The 26,215-nt window shown below is 41.3% G+C and overlaps 1 protein-coding gene across 2 annotated transcripts in view; it reads right to left on the bottom strand.

Annotated features, from left to right (window-relative positions):
• Positions 1-14,498: 14,498 nt before the first annotated feature.
• Positions 14,499-26,215, bottom strand: part of SMAP2 (small ArfGAP2) — a 50,598-nt gene continuing 38,881 nt past the window's right edge. The window contains exons 5-10 of one of the 2 annotated variants that reach the window (XM_032626699.1): positions 25,864-25,950; positions 24,739-24,820; positions 23,584-23,693; positions 22,390-22,555; positions 21,626-21,942; positions 14,499-18,581 (exon numbers count right to left, since the gene is read on the bottom strand). In XM_032626699.1, coding sequence (XP_032482590.1) covers positions 18,456-18,581; positions 21,626-21,942; positions 22,390-22,555; positions 23,584-23,693; positions 24,739-24,820; positions 25,864-25,950 — 888 coding nt within the window. In that variant the 3' untranslated portion in view covers positions 14,499-18,455. The remainder of the gene's footprint in view (positions 18,582-21,625; positions 21,943-22,389; positions 22,556-23,583; positions 23,694-24,738; positions 24,821-25,863; positions 25,951-26,215) is intronic. The other variant, XM_032626788.1, reaches the window with a different exon arrangement.

Here is a 26,215-nt window from a genome sequence, read left to right as displayed (position 1 = left end):
CCTGTGTTCCCGTCCCCGCCAAGACTACTGAATAGAACCGGCTCCCCTCTGCCAGGCATAGATGTGTGTATGTTTCCGCCGGGAGATTTGAAACACTTGACAAAGGGAAACATCTGTATCTCTTTTTTGTCGAAACAACATTGGTGTAAAAGAATCCATACCACTTTCACTTAATATGTACGTGGAAAAGACTGAAAGTGGAATGGAATCCAGTGTTTCATTAAAAGACTACCACGGTCAGGTAGTTGTTTGTCCTAGTATTCAATAAGTTCTTACGTTAATTGCTTTCCTTATATTTCTAAAATGCCACAAAATAACTGTTACCTGTAATCTCACCAAGCAGAGTAACCATTGCTAACATTTGGTGCACAGACACCTACACACACACAATTTTTAAAATGCATTTTTATGTATTTTCTGCAAAAACGATTATACTGTAATGCTGTTTTATTTTCTACATCAATAGCCTACAAAAATAACAATTCAGAAAATAGAGTAAAACTATGTGATTGCTGAACTTCCCTGGTGGTCCAGTGGTTAAGACTCTGCGCTTGGACTGCAGGAGGCGCGAGTTCCGTCCCTGGTCAGGGAAGTTCCGCTAGCCGCGCGGTGCGTCCAAAGACAAAAATCCACAACAAAACAAAAAAACTATGTGAATGCTAGCTATTATGAACTGAATGTCCGTGTTTCCTCACCCAGCTCTCCAAATTCATATGTTGAAGCTCTAATCCCCAGTGTAGCTATATTTGGAGTAAGAAAGTACAGATCTTGGACTTCCCTGCTGTCACAGTGGTTAAGAATCCACCTGCCAATGCAGGGGACACAGGTTGGAGCCCTGGTCCGGGAGTATCCCACGTGCCACGGAGCAACAAAGCCCTTGCGGCTGGGAGCCACAACTACTGAAGCCCACGTGCCTAGAGTCCCTGCTCTGCAACAAGAGAAGCCACCACAATGAGAAGCCTGCACTGCAACAAAGAGTAGCCCCCACTCTCTGCAACTAGAGAAAGCCCCTGAGCAGCAACGAAGACCCAATGCAGCCAAAAATAAATTAATTAATAAAATAAATTAAAAGGAAAAAGTACAGACCTTCCTGGGCTTATGATGGAGTTACATCCAGATAAGCCCATGATAAATTGAAAATACAGTAAGTCAGAAATGCATTTAATACAACTAACCTACCAAACATCATAGCTTAGCCTAGCCTACCTTAAACGTGCTCAGAACCCTTACATTACCCTACAGTTGGGCAATATCATCTAACGCAAAGCCTATTTTATAATAAAGTATTGAGTATCTCATGTAATTTACTGAATACTGTACTGAAAGTGAGCAAAATGGCTGTGTGGGTGCAGAATGGCTGTAAGTACATTGCTTGTTTATCCTTATGACTGTGACTGACTGGGAGCTGAGGCTCACTGCCACTGCCCAGTATCAAGAGAGGGTATTATACCAAATATTGCTAGCCCAGGAAAAGATTAAAATTCAAATTATGGTTTCTACTGAATACATATCGCTTTCACACAACCGTAAAGTTGAAAGATTATAAGTTGGGGACTGTCTGTAATTAAGATTAAATGAGGTCATAAGGGTGGGGCGCTGATCCTATAGGATTAGTGTCTTTTTAAGAAGAGACATCAAAGGGCTTAATCTCTCTCTGAAGGCAGACCCTGAGGAAAGGTAATATGAGGATTTAGCAAGAAGTCACCATATACAGACAGTAAGAGAGCCCTCATCAGAAATAGCTCCTGCCGGGGCTTCCCTGGTGGCGCAGTGGTTGAGAGTCCGCCTGCCAATGCAGGGGACACGGGTTCGTGCCCCAGTCAGGGAAGATCCCACATGCCGCAGAGCGGCTGGGCCCGTGCGCCATGGCCGCTGAGCCTGCGCGTCCGGAGCCTGTGCTCCGCAACGGGAGAGGCCACAACAGTGAGAGGCCCGCGTACCAAAAAAAAAAAAAAAAAAAACAAAGAAATAGCTCCTGCCAAATCTTGATCTGGGACTTCTAGCTTTCAGAACTGTGAAAAAAAAAATTTCCATTGTTTAAGCCACCCAGTCTACGATATTTTGTTATAGTAGCCCAAGCAGACGAACACACCAGCATACAGTATTTACAGAGTATGAAGCTTTGTTCTAAGTGCGTTACATATTGTTTTAATCAATTAATTATTTTTTTTGGCTGTGTTGGGTCTAAGATGCTGCATGTGGCTTTCTCTGGTTGCAGCAAGCAGGGCCTACTCTTTGTTGTGGTGCCCAGGCTTCTCACTGCAGTGACTTCTCTGTTGTGGAGCATGGGCTCTAGGCACATGGGCTCAGTAGTTGTGGCTCGCAGGCTCTAGAGCACAGGCTCAGTAGTTGTGATGCACGGGCTTAGTTGCTCTGTGGTATGTGGGATCTTCCCAGACCAGGGCTTGAGCCCGTGTTCCCTGTGTTGGCAGGCGGATTCTTAACCACTGAACCACCAGGGAAGTCCCGCATTACATATTTTAACCAATGTAGTCCTCATAACAACCCCTTGAGGTAAATGCTATTATTATTCCCACTTTGCAGATAAGAAAACTGAGGTTTGGAGAAGTTAAGTAACTTGCCCTGCATCATACAGCTTGCAAGTGGTGAATCTAGGCAGTCTGTGCTTCTGTCTACTACTCAACAAAAAAACAGCATAAATATAGTAAAAAGTTAATGGTAGAGTCTAGGTAGTGGTACATGGATGCTCACTGTAAAACTCTTTCAACTTTCCTGTATGTTTGAATATTTTCATAATAAAATATTGGAAAATATTGCTAAGAACGAACAACAAGAGTTATGCAGGACATTATAAATAAAACCACAAAAGTTACTGATTTAAATGGCGAGAATGATGATGTACACCATGTTCATGGATTGGAATAGAACATTCTAAATATGTCACTTTCCCTCCTTTAATGCTCCACAATCAAAATCTCAACTTTTCCTCTTATTAAATTAAATGATCCTAAAGTTTACCTGGAATAGTAAGTATTCCAGAATGGCCAGTAAAATTTTCCAACAATAATGATGTCAGACTTGACCTACCAATATAATTGGTATAAATTGTTTTACCAATATAATATAAGGCACAATAATCAAAATAAGATAAAACTAGCGCCAAAATATACTCATAAATTAATGAAATGAAATTGGGACCCCTGAAACAGACTTGGTAATTTACTTAAATTTAAAATATTATAAAAGTGGCATTACAAATTAGTGGAGTGATGAATTATTCAGTAAGTGTCATTAGGACAACTAGTTAGCCACTTAGGGAACTGTCTTAGTCTACTTGGGCTGCTACAACTAAATACCATAGACTGGATAGCTTAAACAGCAGAATTTTTTTTTTTTTTTTACAGTTCTGGAGGCTGGGGAGTCCAAGATCAAGGTGCTGGCAAGGTAGATTACATTCTGAGGACTCTTCTCTTGACTTGTAGGTAGCTGCCATCTTGCTGTGTGTGAGACCTCATGTGAGGTCTCACATGACCTCTTCTTGTAGGCATATACGAAGAGAGAGTGAGCTCTTTGGTGTTTTTTCTTATAAAGACACAAATCCTTTACTTAAGACCTCATTTAACCTAAGATCTTATCTCCAAGTACAGTCATACTGGGGCTTCAAACTGAATTTGAATTGGGCAGGGACACAAACATTCAGTCCACAGCAGGAACAAATCAAGTTGGGTTTCTACTGTACATGTTACACATCATATAATTTCTGGAAAGTTAAGTTTTGTTTTAAAGTAAACTATTAAAATGTTCAAAGAAAGGTGATTCTATGCCTAGTTTTGTGATTAAGTCTCTTTTATTTGCAAAGAACAAGTTCACCAGAATTGCTTTCTAAGTTAAAAGTATGATGATGATGGTGATGATGATGGTGATGATTATTGAAAGGATTCTGAAGTGTCTTTGGGTCATCATAGCCATATAATTATGATACTGGTGTGAGAAATGAAAAATAAACCAATGGAACAGACTAGGGAATCGAAAAATAGATTCTAGTGTATATGAGAATTTATTAAATGACAAAGATGGTAGCTCAGTTCAGAAGGAAATGGGTGAATTGTTTAATAAGTGAAGCCTATGGAATTTTATTACTTATCAATCTGGAAGAAAATAAAAACGGATCCCTATCTAAACCATATTCAGAAATATTCCAGTTGTATTAAACTCTTACATGTAATAACAGAACAAAAATCTTGCAAGAAAATCCAAAAGAGTACATATACAAATAGAACAGTAGTTACCAGGGGCTGGGGAGAGAAGAAAATGGGAGTTGTTCAATTGCTATAAGGTTTCAGTTCTGCAAGATAAGTTCTAAAGATCCACTGTACAATATTGTGCCTATAGTTAACGATACTGTATCGCACACTTAGAAATTTGTTGAGAGTAGATCTCATGTTATGTGTTCTCATCACACACACAAAAATAAAAAGAAGGACTCAAGGAAACTTTTGGAGGTGAAAATAGATTCTATATAGATTCTGCTTTCTTAATTGTGGTGATGGTTTCATGGGTCCATGCACATGTCCAAACTCATCAAATGTAGACATTAAATACTTGCAGTTTTCTTGTATATCAATTATACCCAATAAAAATGTTGGAAAAAAGTACGTATACAATTATTAGTGGGAGAAACATTTTTCACAAAAAGTCTGAAAACTTGATCAACATACTTGACTAGATAAAAATTAAAAACTCTTGTAGGCAAAAGATCACTTAAACAAAGTCAATATACAGATGACATCTGAAAAAAATATTTGCAATGCAGATAGACAAAAATATGTATTTGACTCTAAAATATCATTTATTTTAAATACACCATTATTTATGTACTACTAATAAAGAAAAATGTTGCAATTAAATTAATACACAGTTTTTTACAGTGTAGAATTTTATTTTATACTTAATGAAGGAGCTCTTTCAGCCAGACTATTTCTAGGCATGGATTTTTGTTACACATAATGCTACTCTGTTTCTGTGCCTTTTTATGTACATCATAATTTTTTTCATTGTAATGCCAAACCACTCTGTAACTTTTACGACATTTAGCATAGTAATTAAACTCAACAGTTCCAGTACCAACAATGCACATAACTTAACCAATGCTTGGGCACTGACAGTCAATAACAACAATACCTCAACTACTGATTTCAAGTCAACTTCATCCCTGTAAAAAAAGTGGAGGTGGGGGGGGAGAAAAAAATAATCCAGTGAGAAAATGGGCAAAGAACATGATGATTAGACAATTCACAGAAGAGAAATCCAAATAGTCAACAAGCATATGAAAAGATAGCCAAACATGCAAATTAAAAGTAATAATGAGACATCACTTTACACCCAAACTGGGCAAAAATAAGAACTATAACAGCTATTGCAAGTGGGAATGCAGGGAGAGATTACTCCCATACGTTGATTATAGAAGTGGACACCTGTCTTTCTGGAAAGTAATCTGGAAACATCTCTTAAAATAAAAAATACATACTCTGTTTACAAATCATTCCTACTTTGAGAATCTATCCCTTGGAAAAAATAGCGTTGTTACAAAGGACAGCTGTACAAGAATGGTTATTGCAGAACTGGTTTTACTGGCAGAAAATAGGAAAGTAAATGCCCACCAGTATGGAAACTGCTGAATAAATGATGATTGGCCCACACCAAGAACTTTAAAAAGGCCTTATAAACGAATCAATTGGAGCTATACCATCACTTGGTGGGATTTCCATGAGATATTTTTAAGTGAGAAAGTATTAAATTAAATCATGTGAATTTCTTAATATTTGATCAGTTTTGACATACAAAAAGGCAATATATGATTCAGACTAATAATTATCCCCCAAATATGTATATTTGTGTGTATATATACAGGTATATGTGTGTATGTAAATATACTACTTATTATATGCATACTTACATTGGTGCAGAGTATCTGAATGTAGAGAAAAATACATGCTACACTGTTAACATACACAAATTAAACAAAAGGAACATAACATGATCCTAAAGCAGATCATTGTAACTCCGTGCTTGAACTGGGGATTTATGCCAAATGATGCTGGCTGCATTATATTGAAGCTCTCAACTCCCTTTATTTCAATAAATGTGTTGAAAAAGAGAACAAATTTTTCTACTGTAAATAGGAAAGCATTACATGCCACAAAATAAATAAAAATACTGAATCCAAGAAATTAAAAATTTAAATAAAACAATGAAAAGAAGAAATAATAACAGTCAATTTACAAAAGTACATATCTGAAAATAAGTTTCTCGATGCAAAGAATGGAATTGTTTATCAATTTAAAAGTAGGGAGAGATATTTGGATTGATGTCACTTACCAAAAAAAAAAAAAAGATGGGCTTCTACATTAATGTTTCCATTTTTCAGATTTGATATGAGCCAGCACTGGAAATCCTAATTCACTTGCATGCATGGTATAGAAGTACAAGATAACTGCATTTCTGATGGAGTTAGAAACTAACCAAAATTATGAGAAATTTTTGTTTAATAATTATTTCAATAGGACATCTAGAATTTGATCTTCAAAATGTGTCAAGTTGTTTGATTAAAGATTGGAGATACTGAAGAGAGGGCTCCTTATCTATTCATCTCTGCCACCAGATTCAGAAAATCCCTACGAAGACATTTTAGCAAGTCTTTCAAGTGTCTCTTCATAATCTTCAAAATATAGTACGAGAGAGTAGTTCAGATGAGTTAATCAGCATATCATCCAAACAAAAGGAACCCAACTCACCATTTTATTTTATTTTTATAGATAAAAGAACTTTTTTTTTAATTTAAAAAATTATTTATTTATTTTTGGCCACGCTGCACGGCTTGTGGGATCTTAATTCCCCCACCAGGGATTGAGCCCAGGTCCATGGCAGTGAAAGTGCTGAGTCCCAACCACTGGACCACCAGGGAAATCCCCCAACTCACCATTTTAAAGAGGTCCACCCCACGGCTCCAGTTACACAACATTGCTATTCAATGATTTTGATCTTTCAAGTGGAAAACTGGTTTAAACCTTGCCTTGCAGGACTGCATTTAGATTGTTCAAAGGATAAATCTATCTGGAGCCAGTGCCAGTTAGGAACATGCTCTTACAAATGTGATCCAGAAAGATGAAGTCATTTTAGCATCTTGAAGAGATGCTGCTCTTCGGTGGTTTCATTCAGAACCAATGAGCTTCTGAATGAAACAGAACGTGTTTGAAATCATTGCCCATCTCTTCATGGATCTGAGAAAATGGGAGAATTCAGTGACCCTCTCTTATAGGACTGATAATCTGAACTTTGTTAGGCATTAGGTATTTATCTTAAACCTTCACGCCCAGGTTCTCCCTGTGCATAATTGGTAATTTTTTTTTTATAATTGGTAAATTTTATTCAAATCACCACTACTGTTCACATTTCTATTACAATTTTCAGCCTTATCCTTTAGAAATACCATTTTCACCACTGATTCATGATAGTGTCAAAGGGAAATTAACATTATGATTAGTGACAGAGTAAGGCCCAATTCAATTTACAATTATATAAACTTCTACATATTTTCCTTCACAAATGATTGTCAACTTCCAGCAGAAGGAACTGTGCTAGCACTCAGAATCATCTATACTATACTATCTATGCTATCCATGCTTATGATAGTAAGTTTAGTTATAGTAGCCGACGCTGTTTGTGTCCTGTGCATACCCTTCAGACTTCCCAGTGTGCTTCAGCGATGCCAGCTGCCAGTATCTGCATCTCTGCGGCTGGGCAAGGAATTAACACTGACAACCCTCCCACTACACCCACCACCGGGGCTCAACCGATGACTCTTGCCGGTTGGTTTGACAATACCCAGTCTGCTCACCACTAGGTGGAATGATTCTGAGATTTGTAACTCAGTTTCCCAGAGTTTCAGTGTGATTAAGCTCCAGCCTCCTACAGAGATAACTAGCTTAATAGTGTATCCTTTACTGGCTATCTTCTTTTCCCTGTCTCATTTCCCCCACCCCCTATTGGTATTTCCCAAATAAACTACTTGTGCCCAACCCTTTGTCAGGATGTGTTTCCGAGAGAACCCAAATCAGTCACTGAATGTGTGAACAATGATCCTACAAGTCATGCAGTCCTTGTAAGGTGAGTGCCTTACCAGCCTACACTACCCTAATCCCAAGCAATAATATCCTTGAAATTCCATGTTTAATGTACCAATTATATTTCTTCTAATACACATTAAAAATAAATACATAGAAAATTCATCAAGCTATACATGTATAGTTTGTATACTTTCCTATATGTAAGATATACTTCAATTAAACAGTTAAAAAGATAAATATGTAGCAATTAAAATTGTCTTTCACATAGAGAACAGACTTGTGGTTGCCGAGGGGGAGGGCGGTGGGGGAGGGATGGACTGGGAGTTTGGGATTAGTAGATGCAAACTATAACATATAGAATTGAGGAACAACAAGGTCTTACTGTATAGCACAGGGAACTATATTCAATGTCCTGAGATAAACCATAATGGAAAAGAATATAAAAAGGAATGTATATATTTGTATAACTGGGTCACTTCTCTGTGCAGCAAAAATGAACACAGCAGTTTAAATCAACTATACTTCAATTAAAAATAAAAATAAAAAATAAAATTGTCTGAAAGTCACCCCTGGTTCTGAGCTTCTGCTTCCAGTGAATTCATTCAGTTTATAAATCATCTTGCCACTCCACTTAAAAAATCCAGAATTTTGCTGGAGTCGTTTCTCCTCAAAGGAACAACCTTCACTAACACATGAGAATTAACAGATGGCTACTCTTTCTTCTCTTGTCCTCTCTGGAACAATCCTCCGGGGTCCATTGGTTTCACTAGGGGGTGGGCACTCAAAGCTAATGCCCCTTCTCCATCCTGGGAGACAATGGGAGAGATTAAAGCCACCTTCTTCTTGCTTTCCTTAAACTCCCACAATATTGATAAACCAGACTGAACAGTCTTATGAAAACTTTTATGGGAGAGTCAGGGAAGTTCAGAATTACAATCATAATGAACTTGAACTCTCTTAGAAAGAAAGTACTTGACACTTTGGACTTCACAAGGACTGTAGTCACAACCCTCATCCCACAGGTGCTGTTTTCCTTGAGGCTCTCAGTCCATATCTCTCTTCCCAGGGAAAACTGTACCCTTTTCCAAAAGAAGGGTCCCATCCTCTGGCCTTTCCGCCTTCTTAGCCCTTGTTTTGTGGTCTTAAGTTCTAGTTAAAGGGAGCAGATGGAACACATGTATTTAGCTCCACTCCCTCACAAAATCTCATCATAACTGCAGAAAAAAGGGATTTAAAACCAAAAGCATAAATCCAGAAGACAAGAAATGGATGAATGATGATAGCTTTATGAGTTCTTACAAGGCTGAATCCTAAGTGAGCAGTGGGGAAAGCCAAGAAGCAACCTGATTTACATTACAGAATCCCCAAAAGCAAACAAACTGGTTGCCTGGGGGACTTCTGGAAATGGGGAGTGAAAGCAATGTTAAACATAGAATATTGGTTGCAAATCTGTTAGAAGCAGTTAGATTTCCAGCATCTCTACAGTACTCCACAGTCAGGTGACTGTCCTTTATCTCTCTGTGGGAGACTGGAGGAGTAGTTTAAGGAGAAGATAAAACAGAGGGGTCTCTGAACTGAAGAACACCAGGCACAGTTGAGGGCAGGGTACTATGCTGGAAATGGAGGAGGGAATGGGGCAAGGATACATGAAAATTTGCACACTGAACTTGAGACTCCCAATCTTCTTCCCAGAATGCTTCCACACAGGTCTATACTCCCTGGGTAGCAAATTTGAAAACACTTCTCCAGTGACTCCAATCGGCCTAAGAGAAAAAGATCTAAAGATACTGACATGGAAGGTTCTCCAAAGATATGGCCCAGGCAGACCACTACCCAGTTCATCATGGGCAGCTCTGGTCCCATAGCACCTAGGGTCTCACGATCTGGGATTCAATCCCCACCAAGGCCAGGTGGGGAAATAGTTACTTGCCAAAGAGGGCATAGCTTTGAAAACCCTAATTGCCTTCTTGGTGATTCTTTAATTGGGGCTTATAAGAGTGTCCAAACAGTATCCTGATCTGCTACTGATCTACTGAATCATGCGGACTGAGGGAAGAAGTACCTGTAGCCTGAACAAGAGGAACATTTGTCACTCTGGACTCCACTTGAAGTAGGCAGTTTTTCAGGTCACCTCCAAAATCCGTTGTGTCAACACACCCAACTATGGTATATTTGCTTTACAAATCCAAAGGGACTCACCAAGTGCAGTACTTCTTTTTTAATACAGAGGGTAGCAAGTTCAGCATCGTGTTCTTGCCTTTAAAAGGGTCAGCCCGGGGACTTCCCTGGTGGTCCAGTGGTTAAGACTCCACGCTCCCAATGCAGGGGCCACGAGTTTGATCACTGGTCACGGTGTGGCCAAAAAATAAAAGAATCAGCCCAACATGCCTCAAATAATTCATTGATGTGGCAGGACTCCTTGTAGATTAGATTACATGATAGATTGCCTATTACTTCCTGCTTAAAACAATAATAATCATTTATTATCTCTCACAGTTCCCATAAGTCAGAAATACAGTCAGGGCACAGTGCAGACAGCTTGTCTTTGTGCCGTTATGTTGGGAGCCTAACTGAAAGACTCAAAGGCAAAGAGCTGGTCGGTGCTTTGTGACCACCTAGAGGGGTGGGATAGGGAGGGTGGGAGGGAGGGAGACTCAAGAGGGAAGAGATATGGGAACATATGTATAACTGATGCACTTTGTTATAAAGCAGAAACTAACACACCATTGTAAAGCAATTATACTCCAATAAAGACGTTAAAAAAAAAAAAAGGCAAAGAGCTGGAATCATCTGAAGGTTATTTACTGCCACGTAGGCCTGGCCAGGGCTGTTGGCCAGAAACCCACATATGACTTCTCTATGTGGCCTGGGCTTTCTCAAAATCTGTTGCCTTTGTATGAAGGGCAAGAGTCCCAAGACAGAGAGAGAGAGCCAGGAAGAAGCCATATGTATTGCCCTTTTATAACCTAGCCTGAGAAGTCACACAGTGTCATATCTGCTGCATTCTATTGGTTGAGGCAGTTATCAAGGACTACTCATGTTCAAAGGGAGAGAAAATAGATCCCACCTTTCAATGGAAGAATGCCAGTGTGGGATGGGGTATATGTTGGTGGGAGCCATCTTGGAAAATACAATCTACTGTGGTGAGAGAGCCAAAGCCTCTACAGATTGAACTATTGCATAGATCTAAGAGGTGTCATATTCCTCAGATGGGGTGGTAAACTCACACTGCTGTTCTACCAAGGGAAAGCAAATTCCTTCTGATATTTTTGTTTATCAGGATAAAATCCCTCTCCAAAATTATAATGTTAATAGACATATATCATGTGTCAAACACTATCCTGATTAGATTCAATAAGGAAATAACTTCTGGAAAAGCACCTGTAATGAGTATCACCCAGTTTGGAGGTATTAACCTGAAGAAGTTAATGGTAATTTACTGTCTTTCTCCCAAACCCATCCATCTTTTGCACCAGCTAGACTGAAGTTAAATGGACATGTGGTTCTTAAATTCTTCCAGAGATATAATACTGCTACTGATTTATTATTTTGATAGGGAAGAGCTCCAGGAGCTTCCTCTTCTCCACTCTTCTCTCAACAGTCCTTACTTCACTGGTCAGCAAGCCAGTGTGGGAATTCTTTCAGTTGCTAAGGGCATCTTTTCCAACTAGACACTCAGAAATGGGGAAACTACTACAGGAGGGGTTTAAGGTTCCATCGGGCCTATGGTGAGACTGAATTAGTTCAAAACTCCATCATTACCTGATCTCTATATGCTTCCACTCTGACAAGTGGCCAACATTATGGGTACTCAGGACATAGTGATAGCTAACAGTTAGTGTCCAACTGTTGCCAAAGTGTTTGTGTAGTTTCCCTAGTGTATTGACCCAGGTAAAATGGTAATGGGTCCCTTTGGGGAAAGCCAGAAGTAAGATACACATTGTACACTTATGGGGCTTTTATAAGCCCCTCCTCAAGGACACCTGGCCTCTCCATTTTTCCATAGGCTCTAGGTCTTTGAACTAGCTCAGGTCTAGCAATAGAATACAGGGCTACATTTTTATCTTGATGACATCTGTCTCCAAACCTGGAGAAATTTTGGCTATGCAGATCAAGCAGGGCTTTAGTGAGCTGCTACTTATCTGGGTTCCTATCCTCAATTAATCACCTCCAAAGATCTTGGTATCCATTCTGATTACCATAAATTGCAGGTGGGCCACTGTTAAAGGCTACTATTGGAAACATCCCAACTCCACTGAAGATAGGGAGTACACTTTAGCATTCTTGGCCTCTAGAGAACACCTGCTAAGTCATGTTTTAAGGATTCTAGAACTTCTATAAGAAAGTATGTCTCAAGCCATTGGGTAAAGGGAATGCCTTCAGGGTTCTGCCAGGGACAGGTTGGGAAAAGGGATGACATATTTGGTAATTCATTCCAGAATTCCTTGAGTTTTGGAATCTTTTCTCTACATTATACAAAGGAATTTCTGTCTTCCCAGCTTTTAGGATTGGCCAATATAATGTTTATCTATTTTAAATATGCCCAGATGCTGCATCCAGGACATTAAATCTAAGATCTGTGGTACGTGCATGCATGCCAATACATACCACCTGACCTTAAATTAAATCTTGGTCTTCTTGATCGAACACTCAATATTTTCATATGGATTCCTCATATTTTTGCCAATGACTGTGTAAGTCCCTTCTTCCAGGTATTATTTGCTCCCTGATGTGATATGATGTACTCCAGATAAACTATGAGATATTCTTGTCAAAATATTTCATGTGAATCTAGACCTACTTTCTAGTTTCCAGGTAGATGAAAACTGTAGAACTTTCTACGAATTGGCTTCAAAAAGTCAATGTCGGGCTTCCCTGGTAGCGTGGTGGTTGAGAGTCCGCCTGCTGACGCAGGGGACACGGGTTCGTGCCCCGGTCCGGGAGGATCCCACATGCCGTGGAGCGCTGGGCCCGTGAGCCATGGCCGCTGAGCCTGCACGTCCGGAGCCTGTGCTCCGCAACGGGAGAGGCCACAACAGTGAGAGGCCCGCATACCGCAAAAAAAAAAAAAAAAGTCAATGTCATGGGGAAAAAAGGTAGAGACATTGTTCCAAATGAAAAGAAATTGAATAGACATAATAACCAAATGCAATGCATAAACCTAAATTGGATCTGGGTTTTAAAAAAAAGGAACAGAAGACATTCTTGGGATAACTGGCAAAAATTAAAAATGGACAGAATTTTAGGTGGTATTATTGTTAATCTTCATTGGTATGAAAATGGTATGGTGGTTATATAGAAGAATATATCACTCTTAGAAGGTGCATGCTCAAATATTTAATGGTGAAGTATCACTATGTCTGCAACATACTTTCAAATGACACAGTGAAAAATGTTTTCAACATTAAGTTTGTGAGATTTCTCTATGTGGTTTTATATAACTCTGGTTTGGCAATTTCCATTGCTGTTTAGTATTCTATTACATAAATATACTACAATTTCTTTACCCATTTTTCTGCTGATGGACATCTGGATTGTCTCTGGTTTGGCGATATCATGAATAATGATGAACACTCTTATGCTCATGTACATGCATTTCTATTTGGTGTATACCTAGGAGCAGAATTACTGAATTATAGGTATATCTATGTAGCAACATTAGTAGATAATACTAAACCATTTTCCAAAGTAGTTGTATCAATTTATGCTCCTACCAGTTGTGTGTTTCCATTGCTCCACATATTTGCCAACACTTGGATGATCTTTTTTCATTTTAGCCATTCTGGTAGGTGTTTAGTGATGTCTCATTGTGGTTTTTATTTGTATTTCCCCAATTACTAATGAGATTGGTCATCTCTTCATATGTTTGGTAGTCATTTGGGTAGCCTCTTGAAGTGCCTAGCCAGGTCCACATTGTGTTTTTCCATTAGCTTGCCTGTCTTTTTCTCGTTTTGCAGTTCTTCATATATTCTGAATACAAGCCCTTTATCATGTGTTTCAAATATTTTCCCTTACTCTATGGTAAGCCTTTCTACTCTGTTAATGGAATCTTTTGATAAACAGTTATTAAATTTAATCTAATCAAAGTATACAGATGGCAAACAAACATTTGAAAAGATATTCAACACTACATATTAGGTGACTGCAAATTAAAACAGCAGTGAGGTACTACTACACACCTATTAGAATGGCCTAAATCCAAAAACACTGACAACACCAAATGCTAGCAAGGATGTGGAGCAATAGGAACTCTCATTCATCACTGGTAGGAATGCAAAATGGTTCAGCCACTTTGGAAGACACTTGGCAATTTCTTACAAAACTAAATATACTCTTATCATATGATCATGCTCCTTGGTAATAACTCAAATGGATTGGAAATTTATGTCTACACAAAAACCTGCACACAGATATTTATAGCAAATTTATTTATAATTGCCAAAACTTGGAAGCAACCAAGATGTCCTTCAGTAAGTGAATAGATAAAATAAACTGTGGCACATTCAGGCTCTGAAATACTATTCAGCACTAAAAAGAAATGAGCTAACAAGCCATGAAAAGACAAAAATGCATATTACTAAGTAAAAGAAGTCAATCTGAAAAGGTTACAAACTGTATGATTCCAGCTCTATGACATTCTGGAAAAGGCAAAACTATGGAGACAGTAAAAAAAAAAAAATCATTAGTTTCCAGGAGTTATGTGAGAGCAAGGGATGGATATGCAGAGCACAGAGGGTTTTCAAGACAGTGAAACTATTCTGTATTATACTATAATGGTGAATACATGTCATTGTACTTTTGTCAAAACCCATAGAATATACAACACCAAAATGAACCATAATGTAAATTATGATAATGATCTGTTGGTGTAGGTTCATTGTTTGTAATAAATGTACAGCTCTGGTGCAGGATGTCAAAAGCGGAGGAGGCTAGGTGGGGGACAGGGGTATATGGGAACTCTCTGTACTTTCTGCTCAATTTCGTTGTGAACCTAAAACCACTCTAAAAAATATAGTCTATTAATTGTTTTAAATAGTTTTACCACAGGACTTTTTGGAGCCATTACTATTTGTTTTTGTTTTGGTTTGGTTTGGTGCGCGCTGCACAGCTTGCAGGATCTCAGTTCCCCGACCACGGTAGACCCAAGACAACCAGGTGCAGTGAAAGCACCAAGTCCTAACCATTGGGCTGCCAGAGAATTCCTTTTTTTTTTTTTTGGATATTATATTCTAGATCTGTCAGTACAAGAAGTGATACAACACGCAGTCTTTTCCAAACTTATTTTAGCATTTTTGTGTTACACATTTTAGCACTCCATGTGCCTCATAAGCTGTTCATGAAATGCTCCTCCAAGCAGCTCCAGTCTCCCCATCTCCACTGCCAAGGCTCTCATTCAGCTCTTGCCCTGCTCTGGTTCCCTAGACCTGGTCTTGTTCTCTCAAAACACACTGTTGTCAGCAATCCAAGAGCGAGCCGCCTGATACTCAGATCTGACCATGTCACTCCACTGTTTACAATGCTTTAGGCTAAACTCCTTCCTAGGGTGAAGGAAGCCCCCCGTGATCTGGCCCAAACCCACTTGCGTCTCACCTCTCACCACACCTTGACTCACATCAGATCTTAGAAACAGAACTGCTTGTGCTTCCTGGAATGTTCTGTGCTCTTGCAGGTTTCTGTCTCTTCCTTCACATGGTACTGTCTGGATGACTCTTCTCCTCACCCCCACCTCACCCACTGGTTAACTCCTCCCTGGCCCCCAGGACTCAGCTCAAATGCCTCTGACCTTAGGAAGGCTTCCCTGACCTTCCTAGCTCCCATAAAACATGTAAAAGAGATTCTAAGTCTGTTGCCCCATGATTCTGTAAGCTTCTTGAGAGCAGGGACTACGTCAGATTCATTTTCTTCTTATCTCTTCTTCCCAAATTCTAAAAGCTGATGGCCCCCAAGGCTCAGTCCTCTTCTCTTTATGCTCTCTCCTTAGGCGATTTCAACTGGTCTCATGGCTTTACATACCATCCACACCCTGATGACTCCCAAACCAATACCTCCACCAAACGATTTCCAACGCAGACGCCTACCTTTGCTCTCATTTTTTTCCAGATCTCCACACGACTGGCTCCTTATTCAGGTCTCAGTTCCAATGTAACCTCCTTCTGACTGTTCCATCCAAACGGTCCCATACCCACCATCTAAACTTGTCTTACCTTGTATTATTACTACCTGAAATTAAATAATTTATTTACTTGTTTGTCGTCCATCTCTCCTACCACTCTACCCCACGAGATCAAGGGGTTTTGATTCAGTGCTTCATTCCAGAGCCTAAGACAGTACTTGGCACATTGTAAGCACTTGTTAAATATCTGTTGAATGAATTAATACCTAACACATAATGGTACATAATATTTGCTAACATTTGAGTGCAAAGTGCCCTGTGTGCTAAATGCACCACAGGAATTGCTTCATTTTACTTTAAGTATTACCATGAGTCCCATTTTACACTGAGACCCAGGGGCTGAGTAGCTTGCCCAGATCACAGAGTAAGAAGGGAAATGAACACTGGCAGCCTGATCCAGAGCTGACTTTCTTAGCCACTGTGCTATCCTCTCACTTACACCTGGAAGTATTCAAAAGGTGTGCTCCAAGGAAGGGTGGGTGTGGGCTGAGCTTTTTATTGGCTGGGGGGTTGGGGGGGAGTGCTTCTAGTTCTGATGTTCTGGGACTCCAGTAGGTACAGAAATCCAGAGTTCCCTCCCTCACAACTCTAGACACTCCTGGAGAAAGGCCCCCTTTCTGACTGCCTGGGCCTGGGCCTGGGCCTGGCCCCTGGGTATGTTCTGTCCAAAGTTTTTTGTTTTTTAATGGAAACACAGTTGACTCACAATGTTGTGCTAATCTCTGCTGTATAGCAAAGTGACTCAGTTATATACATATAACATTCTTTTTTTATATTCTTGTCCATTATGGTTTATCCCAGGAGATTGGATATAGTTCCCTGTGCAGTAGGACCTTGTTGCTTATCCATCCTAAATGTAATAGTTTTTAAATATAAGGAAAGTGAGGGAACTGCCCCTGGAAAGCAGAAAACCTGCGTGGAACTCACCCTCCTCCAAGAGGGACACAGTGAGAGCAAGCGAGCGGTCCTTCCCTGCAATATTTATTAAGGAATTTACACATACACAGGAGAAAGGCAACCAGGAGTTGTGGTTCCCAAAGACGAAATCTTTTAAGCAAAGTTTTCTTGTTTTAATTTTCAAGTGGGGTGAATGATGACTAAGAGGAAAGCTGTCCAGGCACTCTGCCTCATACACCTGGACAGGTGGGGACACAGAGCAGCCTGGACACACCGGCAGGAGAGAGCGACTGGCAGGGCGGAGAGGGGAAAGGAGGACAGGAGCTACCAATTAGATTGTACCTTTTTTTAACTAAAGAAAAACTGGCAACAGTTTTAGGCTGTTGATAAATTAACTCCTCTCTGTTGCAAACCTAAAACTAAAAAAACAAAACCAAAAATACCCAGAGCAGATGGGGAGGGAGTGGGAGGTGGAATACACACACACACACACACACACACACACACACACACACACACACACACACACACACACACAAGCAGTACACATGTTAAGCTCTGCATTCCCACGGGAGGGGTTGGTCCTCCAGCCACAAAGTCAGATCCTACTGAAGGCAGTATGGAGGCAGGGAAATGGGTGTGTGTTTTTGTGGGGAACCTTCGTAGAGTCTTTGGTGTTAATAAAGGCTGGCCGAAGCAGCAAGTCCTGAAGCCTCAGATCCAGAAAGCAATTCAGGGCAAGGCAGAGTCATATTTTCACTCGTCCTTGTAGGAGGGCGTTTGCCTCATGCCAGGGCTAGGGCCAACCTGCTCTAAGACCCAAGGAATATTTAATTTGATTTCATTACTTTCTTCATTCCCATAAGTCAGGGGAGCATGCCTCTGTTTTCACCCCAAATTTAAACATATGGAAATAGCTTATCAGACCTTTCTGAGTCTGATAGGAGGTTTCACCTGGTGGGAAAGGTGCTCAAAGGTGTGCACATTGATCCTGCAGTCTAAGTGCCTTCTGCCAACAGTTGCTAAGGTGCTGGTGCCAGGAGAGGACCAGGGCTGAGGCTGGGGAGGGAGTCAGGAGAGCTAGGGGACAGGCACGACAGAAAACAACAGAGAGGTCCGCGTGTTTGGGACGTGGCTGGGCTGGGCAGAATGCCAAGTCCCAAGTGATGGATTGAGCAGTTTCTAAACCAAACAGAGAGAGGTAGGAAAGGGGATGGGGGTGGGGGAGCAGCTGGGGAAAGAGGAAACATGGGAGAGAGGCGGCTGAGGAGAGTGGTAGTCATCCAGGTGCGTTGTGTTTATTTCCACATCTGAGGGCTGAGAGTCTGATTTGCTGCCTGTCCGTTCCCACCGTTCATGGACTGTCCATAGCTCAGCATGCCATTGGCGCCACAGAAGTTCATCCCAGCCATCTGCTGGGTCATCTGAAAGGGAGAGAGGAGAGTCTCAGACCAGGCTGTGGGCCTGTGGCCAATTAGAGCAACAGGCAGGGAAGGAGTCCTTCCGCCTGCGGGGAGGGGAGAGTGAGACAAAGGGGAGCTCTGTCGTGGTACATAACTGCCCTGAACCCTCTCGGATCATTCCGAGGATACCAGACCACGAAGATGAAGGACTTTCCAGAAGGGAGATGTTGTCTGAGACTAGTGCTCAGTAAGGGGAAGGGGGAATCCTGGAGCGAGTCAACATAAAAGCGGCATGGGAGGTTAGTCTCTGTTTCTTTTCCAATCTCTCATCCTGAAAAGAAGGGGCCTGTTGTGAACTGGCCGTGGCCAACCCTGAGAGTATAAAGAGAAGCCTCCACGCTGGTGCTCCTGTCTTATCTCCAGCAGAGTCATTACTGACAGTGTCAGGGAAAGAGCTCCAGCAGAGAGAAGAAGAAGAAGAAAAGGAAACTGGACGATTCAGAATGAACAAAGGAAGGCAAAAAAAAAAAAAAAAGACCAACATGTCTTCAGGACTTCAGTGTATGAGAAGGGAAACTGCTGGGAGAAAAGAGTCGGTGGCATCAGGCCTGGGTGGGGTTGGGGCCTCTTTATGAATTCAATTGAAAGCCTGGGCTCTGGCAGTGAACAGAAGCAGCTATTTCTCAAAGAAAAATGCCTTAAATTTCCCAAGCCTGGTCCATTTTCTGTTTAAGTTCTTTTCCTTTAGGAGAAGGTATAACTATTTTTCTTCCGCCAGCTTTTAAAGAAAATTTCAAATTTACAGAAAGGCTGAAAGAATAGTACAATGAAACCCATATATCGCTCCTTAAATTCACCAATTGTTAACATTTTTGCCTTATTCTCTCTCTGATATATACATATGTGTCAGCTTTTTAAAATTTTTGATGGGCACTGAAAATTGCACATATCGTGACATTTCACCCCTTAATAAGTCAGGAGTCATCTCATAAGAAAGAAGACTTTCCTAGAACCACATTACAACTAATATGTCCAAGATGTTTAATATTAACACTATATTCTAATATACATTACGTTTCAATTTTACATCTCTTTAGTCTCCTTTAATCTAGAAGAGTTCCCCCGCCATTTTTCCCCGACACTGTTTTAAGAGTCCAGGTTGGTTATTTTACAGAAAATACTTCAATTTAGATTTATCTCATGTTTTCTTATGATTGGATCCAAGTTAAATATTTTGGGCAAAACTTCTGTGTAAGTGATAATGTGTCCTTCTTAGTATAAGATACCAGGAAGCACATGAAATTAATGTGCCCCACTGTTGATAATTCTATGTTTGATCACTTATCTAAGGTTGTATCCATCATATGTTCTTTCACTGTACTTAATAAGTAATCTGAAGGGTATTTCTTTGAGAATGTGTGAATACCCTGTTCTTTCTACAATTATTAGTTGTCATTCTTCAGCAAAGAAGGCTTTCCCTCCTTCTATCCCACACCCACTTTTAAAAAATATCACTATGGACTCATGGATTTTTTTTCTTGTCTACAGAGTCTAAAAGTTTACTGGGATATGTTAGAGTTGACCATTCTGAGTCAATTTTTCCAGATACACAGTGGGTTCTTTCAATATTATATTCAAGTCTTTTATTTCTAAGAGATGGTTTTGTATTATAGTTTTAAATATATTAATTCTGTTCCACTATTTTGTCTTTTTCTTTGGGAGTCTCCAAATATATTTATGTTAGGTCTTCTTTGCCTAACTTCTGCATTACTTTCTCTCTGATTCTTATTACAGCTCTCTATATTTAGTTCTCTTCTCTGAGCTGTTTCATGCCTTTCCTCAATGCCAAATATATTTTCAGTTGAATCTTTTCTCCTTTGACTACCTTGTAATTCAGTCTATTTCTAAGATAATTGTGTCATTTTTCAATTTGTTTCCTGTGTTCAGTAAACTTTCACTTCACAACTTCCAGTTTTTTGTCCATTTTGCTTGTAAGTTTTTAAATTTCTGATTCAGGCTGCTTTGTCTTATCTGCAAGTGTTTGTTATAGGACATTTAATTCAGATTGGTGGATTGTGTAACAGTTTTCTTCTACTTCGTGACTGCTTTTGGGGAAGAATTTCCACTTCCTGAAATGTTTTGATTTTTCATTTTCTATTTTCTTCTCATAGTAGTTTTGTACGAATGTCATCTGCCACTTTCTGTTTAGTTTGTAGTGCTCTATTTTTTCGAATCAGCAATAATACAGACAGGTGAGAGGGTCTGGGGAGACTACTAGATTTGTTAGTACAAGAGCGCCCTCTTCTGTTAGTACAGTGAAATGATTATTTGATGGGAAGGAGAATGGTGGACCTTCTGATTTTGTGATTCTCTTTTCCACTTCTCATTTCTTACTTCCCCTTCGCCACCAGGTCTCCAAAGAGCACCCCCTCCTTCTAGGTCATCCCCATCTCTCCTAGACACAATGCTTTTCCAAAGCTACCACCCATAAACCTATATATTTCAAGTCCCTTGTTTTTGATTCTCCAAGTAACCAGAGTTCTACTCCACCACGTCTCAGACCTCTTCTCAGCATGTCTCTAATCACGACAGGGCCTTCTCTTTCTAGGGGGTGATTTTATCTATGCTCTGTCACCTCTAGCCCCCTGCTCCCTCTCCTCTTTTCACATGGTCTCTCTGTGATGCTGGCTCCGCTGGATTTCGGTGTTTATGTGCCTACTGTCATGTAATTTGAGGTTTGTAGTATTCTATTAGATGCGGTAGTCGTGAGTTATGGGTGCTTTTATCTGCACTCATTGTTTCTCTGTATAGGCTGTTTCTCTGTATAGGTAACTGCCTAGAATTAGGCAGTTACCCTTATTCTACAGGAACCCAAAATGCCTTAGAAAGTCTGAGGTTAGACAGATTTTCTGTTAAAAAAATAAATAAATGAAGCAAACCCGAGAATGTCTCTGGCAATATCTCATTTACACTGTAAGGATTCAAAGGGTAAGGGAGAGACACTAAGTGAGACAGGCTTGAGGGAGGCTCAGAACTCTTGTCCTGAGTGAAATGGAGCAGCTTACCTGAGTAAGGTTCCACTGCAGCTGCTGAGCTGGCTGAACCCCATACATAGTCTGGGGCACAGCTGCCATGCCTGCCATGTAGCCGGCCTGCTGGGTGGTCATCATTCCGTTTGGCACACCCATCATGGATGCCTGCATGCCACCCATATAGCCTGCAGGCATGGCCATGGGGGCAACCATACCAGAAGCTCCTGGCTGAGCTACCATGCCTACTGGTGGGGGCATCATGCTCCCCATTAGGCTGTTAGGAGGTGTGACCCCAGGGAAGCTGGGGTAGGCTGTGGGATATGCCATCTGAGCAGGAGCCATGAACATTGCTGCCAAGAAAACATACATACAGATCTGTTAAAGAGGAATGCGTACAAGGTGAGTCCAAACTCTCACTGGCTGCTCCTTTCCAGCTAGAATTCCTCAACTCAGAATGCTCTTTTACACAGCAAAACGGTTAGACAGAGCCCCTACAAGACTTGCTATGGCTTCCAGCGGGCTGCTGACCCAGCCACTTCCCCTTTAGGGTCCAGATCCGGACCCTGAGTCAGACTTCACAGAGCTGTGATGCCAGACACCACAGAAGTATGGCTCTGAGTTACGTTAATCTCTATCTCCTGATACTTGGTAGCTTCACAAGGAATGTCATGTTCAGGTTTGTTTGGAGTGTGATGTCCTGGCCCCCAGAGCAACTGCCCCTGTCACAACAAATGATTCCTGCATGTAAGGCCTCACGTCTCTGTCCGGCACATTGCCATGACCCCCATGAACTCTACCTTGGGCAGGCATCTGAGGTGTCTGGGATCCATACAGTGAAAGGATGGAGTCTTTAGAGAGCTGCTTCTTGCCTGTTTCTTCTGATTTGCTCCCTGGCTCTGGAAACAGGTTTAGGTTTTCGGGAACAGAGCCGGCACTCCCCGCGGTTGGCATGGAACCTACAACCTTAGGGCAAAGAGGGAGGGGGGTGGGGATTGGAATGGTCCTCATGGGGGGCCTCTGTAAGGACCTCCCGCATCTCTCTGCCGCTTCTAACATTTACAAAAGAATTCGTGGCTCGAGTTAATAGCTTCCTGACACTTTTACCATACAAATATCTGGAAACACCTGATAGTTAAGCTCTGGTATAATTCTTTGTTCTTTAGCAAAACAATGTGATTTGGTGGAAAACTAACACATAAACAAATAAAAATGACCTACAACCGATGCATCCAGAGAGAACTGAATTAAGATCCCAGTGCCACCACTTACTAGTTGTGCAACGAGAAGCTAGTCACATTAACTTTTCTGAACTAACATTTCCTCATCTATAAAAGATCCATTTTGCAGGGTTGTGGTGAGTATGTTAGTCTTTTTTTTTTGCGGTATGCAGGCCCCTCACTGCTGTGTCCTCTCCCGTTGCGGAGCACAGGCTGCGGACACGCAGGCTCAGCGGCCATGGCTCACGGGCCCAGCCGCTCCGCGGCATGTGGGATCTTCCCGGACCGGGTCACGAACCCATGTCCCCTGCATCGGCAGGCGGACTCTCAACCACTGCGCCACCAGGGAAGCCCTGTGGTGAGTATCTTAAATCATAAATGAAATATACAAAATGAGATACAAAATCACCTAGCACTGAGCCTGTTGTACACAGCAGGTATTCCACAAACGGTAGCCATTAAAGGTTTCAAGTCTTTCCTACTTACAAACTCTCTGGCAATAACTCAGGCTGAGGAGCTGACCTACAGGATCAGCCTTTACAATCTGACACACCTTCAACAGAAGTCCACTCAAAGGGCCCACTCTTTTTGGGCAGGAGACAACATGGAATGAATAGTAACCTTAGGCTGTACCAGAGATGATAGCGTTAAGGGAAGAATCAAGAAAACCAAAGTCCAATTCCACCAAGGAAGCATGACTTGGTTCCATGATTAAGTTATCAGAATCACCCTTTCCAGAATGCTCTTTAATCCTGAGGCACCCACAAGACTCACCTTTCTGGAAACTGAAGAAGAGGGAGATGGAACAGAGGCCAAAAGATCTAAATCCTTCTCTAGGGTATTACTGGTCTTACTATTTGCAATGGTGCAGGACACAGGAGCATCTGGAAAGACAGATCAAAGTTAAAACATAGCACTGCTCATTAAGCCCATTCCTTCCTTCTATTCTAGACACAAAGCAGCGAAGGCCCACATGCTCCATCATGGACCCAGAAATCTATGCTCTGGAACCACCCAGCTTGGATGGGGCATCTCACAAGAGGCCTCACCCCACATTCCCCAGAACAGTCTGGAGAAGCCTGTAGCCCAGCTTTCAGGCAAAGGACAGCAGAAACCCAGGCTTGAAGGCTACGTTAGCACCACCACAAGGGGGCTGGCTGGCTCCTTTCGGGCTATTTGAGGAGCAAAGCTGTGTAGGACTCATTTTCAGAGAGAAATGAAAAGTACAGACATTAGAAGCCGAAGTAGCCAATAACCTAAATAAGCAGGAATGGACTGAAACAAAGTATAGCCATCAGTACTGTGAAAGGTAAGAATAGGCTCTTATTTCTGAAGGGGGTAGAACCACTAGCTCAGGGTTTCAAAAGTTTGGAGGAAAATCATGATCACAAGGTAATTGGCCGTCTCAGAAACAGGATGCACCTGGAAAATGAGAGGGATGGGGGCAGAGCTCACAGGTGCTGGTTTAGTGAAACTTGCTAACGTTTAATGAATGCTTAGTTTGTGCTGGGCAAGGAGCTAAGAGTTTTAGAGGCATTATCTCATTTAACCCTTCCAACATCGTCTTTGAAGTAGACTCATATCATCCTCACTACATAGGTTAGGAAAGTAATGTTTAGAGGTTGAGTAAGCTACCCAAGGTCACATAGATAGTAAGTGGCAGAGTTGGGACTTTGGCTTCAAAGGCCATGCTCCACCACTACTGTACTTAAGCACTACTCTATCACTGTACATTTTTCACAGTACAGTGAAAAATGAAACACCTCTTAGAACAACTGCTCAGATGTAAAACAACAGGAAGAACACGAGGGAACAATCTTAGTGATAAAGCCACCAACCGAAGAGTCCCATCTCTACCTATCTTCCCAGGATCACAGAGAATTCATCAAAATTTGTATGATTACGGGAGTGGAAAAGTCTAACTCTTACCAAGGCCCAACAAATCCATGACAGGTGCTGTGGATTTCGGGGAACATTTCCGAGGTAGCTGTAGATCTTCTTTTTTCTGTGGCTAAGGTGAAAATACGTTACAGAAAAAAATAAGCAGGTGTTTTTGAACCTTCTATTCTCCTCTCTACTGTAAAGCCACAGGGATTCTTGTGGCATGGCTGCTGTTATTCAAAGAGAGTTACCAAAGAAACACAACTCAGGAAGTATCGTGTGAAAAAATCAAGTCAGGAGGCACAGTGCAGAAATCAAAGCTAAAGTGAAAAACAAAGCTGTCATCTGTGCTTATTTGGCTTTCTGAAGAGACAGATCTTTCTGAAACCAAGACAACCACAGATCAGGGTATCCAACAGGAGCAGCAGTTTCTGGTCCCAGGAAAAGCCAAGAATAAAGGCAGGTGTCCGATGGTACAAGAGCCAGCACATCTCCCAGTGATTAGAAAACCTTTAATACTGAAAAGGAGCTCAGTTAAAGGTTACCTAATTCACTCTGCCAGTATCACTAAGGAATGCGTTCTACAGACAGCGCAACTCAGAATGACGATAAAAGACTCCTCCTTAAGCAAACAGGAAAAAGTCCTCTTTCCCAAGAATCTAAACTCCTATAGTGGAGCATCTACTACCACTGCCACAATATGTCCTGTGGGAAAAGAAAGGTGTCTACTTCCATATGACAGAGAAAGAATACAAGAAGGGATGGTTTAAAATGGATGAGGATAGCCTGGCTTCTGGACTGTCCTTAACCACAACAGGAAAACGAGGTAAAGACGGTCTAAGGAGAGAAGGACTAATGTAGCCTCTGCTCAGAAGGTGTCACAGAGCCTTGGCATTCTGCCATGAAACGTGCCTCTTGCTCAGATGGGACAGATGCATTTCCTAAGCTCCCATCTGGACCCCAAAAGAAGTGTTACAGAGCAGATCAGGCAGCAACAAGGCAATGAGAAAGCAGCAGAAGTGTCAGCGGGTGATCTAACCCAAACGTGGCCCCCCTTTAGCCCCAGGTGCAACGGTGCGATATGATATCAACACCACCCCACCTGTACCCTCCACATGTGAACACGCCATGTGAACAAGGCTGTCCACACAGTGCACATACTTCCCCACTTACCATTTTAACTTTCTCAAAAACAACAGGTTCCATTTTTTTCTCCGGAGCTGGTTCGCTCCCTCTTTTCCACTTGTCATCTTTTTCTTTCTAGGATGATTTAACAAAACAAGACAAAGAACAGGCCCCATGGTGACTAACAGTTCAACAAATTATAACCTCAAATGGCCCAAAAGGACACAAATATCCCTACTGAATCCGATGTAGGAGTCTGACAAACTCGGGGTTTCTTGGTGTGAGGCATGAGCGTTGGCCTCTTCCACCCTGGCCTCAAGACTGCAAGAGGCATCTTTCAAATTTCTTAAGCACCTCCCTCCTTGTTCTGTCTAACACACTTATGACCGCTAGTGTGCAG

Source organism: Phocoena sinus, chromosome 1 (genome assembly GCF_008692025.1).
Source record: "Phocoena sinus isolate mPhoSin1 chromosome 1, mPhoSin1.pri, whole genome shotgun sequence".
Classification (NCBI taxonomy): domain Eukaryota; kingdom Metazoa; phylum Chordata; class Mammalia; order Artiodactyla; family Phocoenidae; genus Phocoena; species Phocoena sinus.
This window is presented reverse-complemented; position numbering and strand designations above follow the sequence as displayed.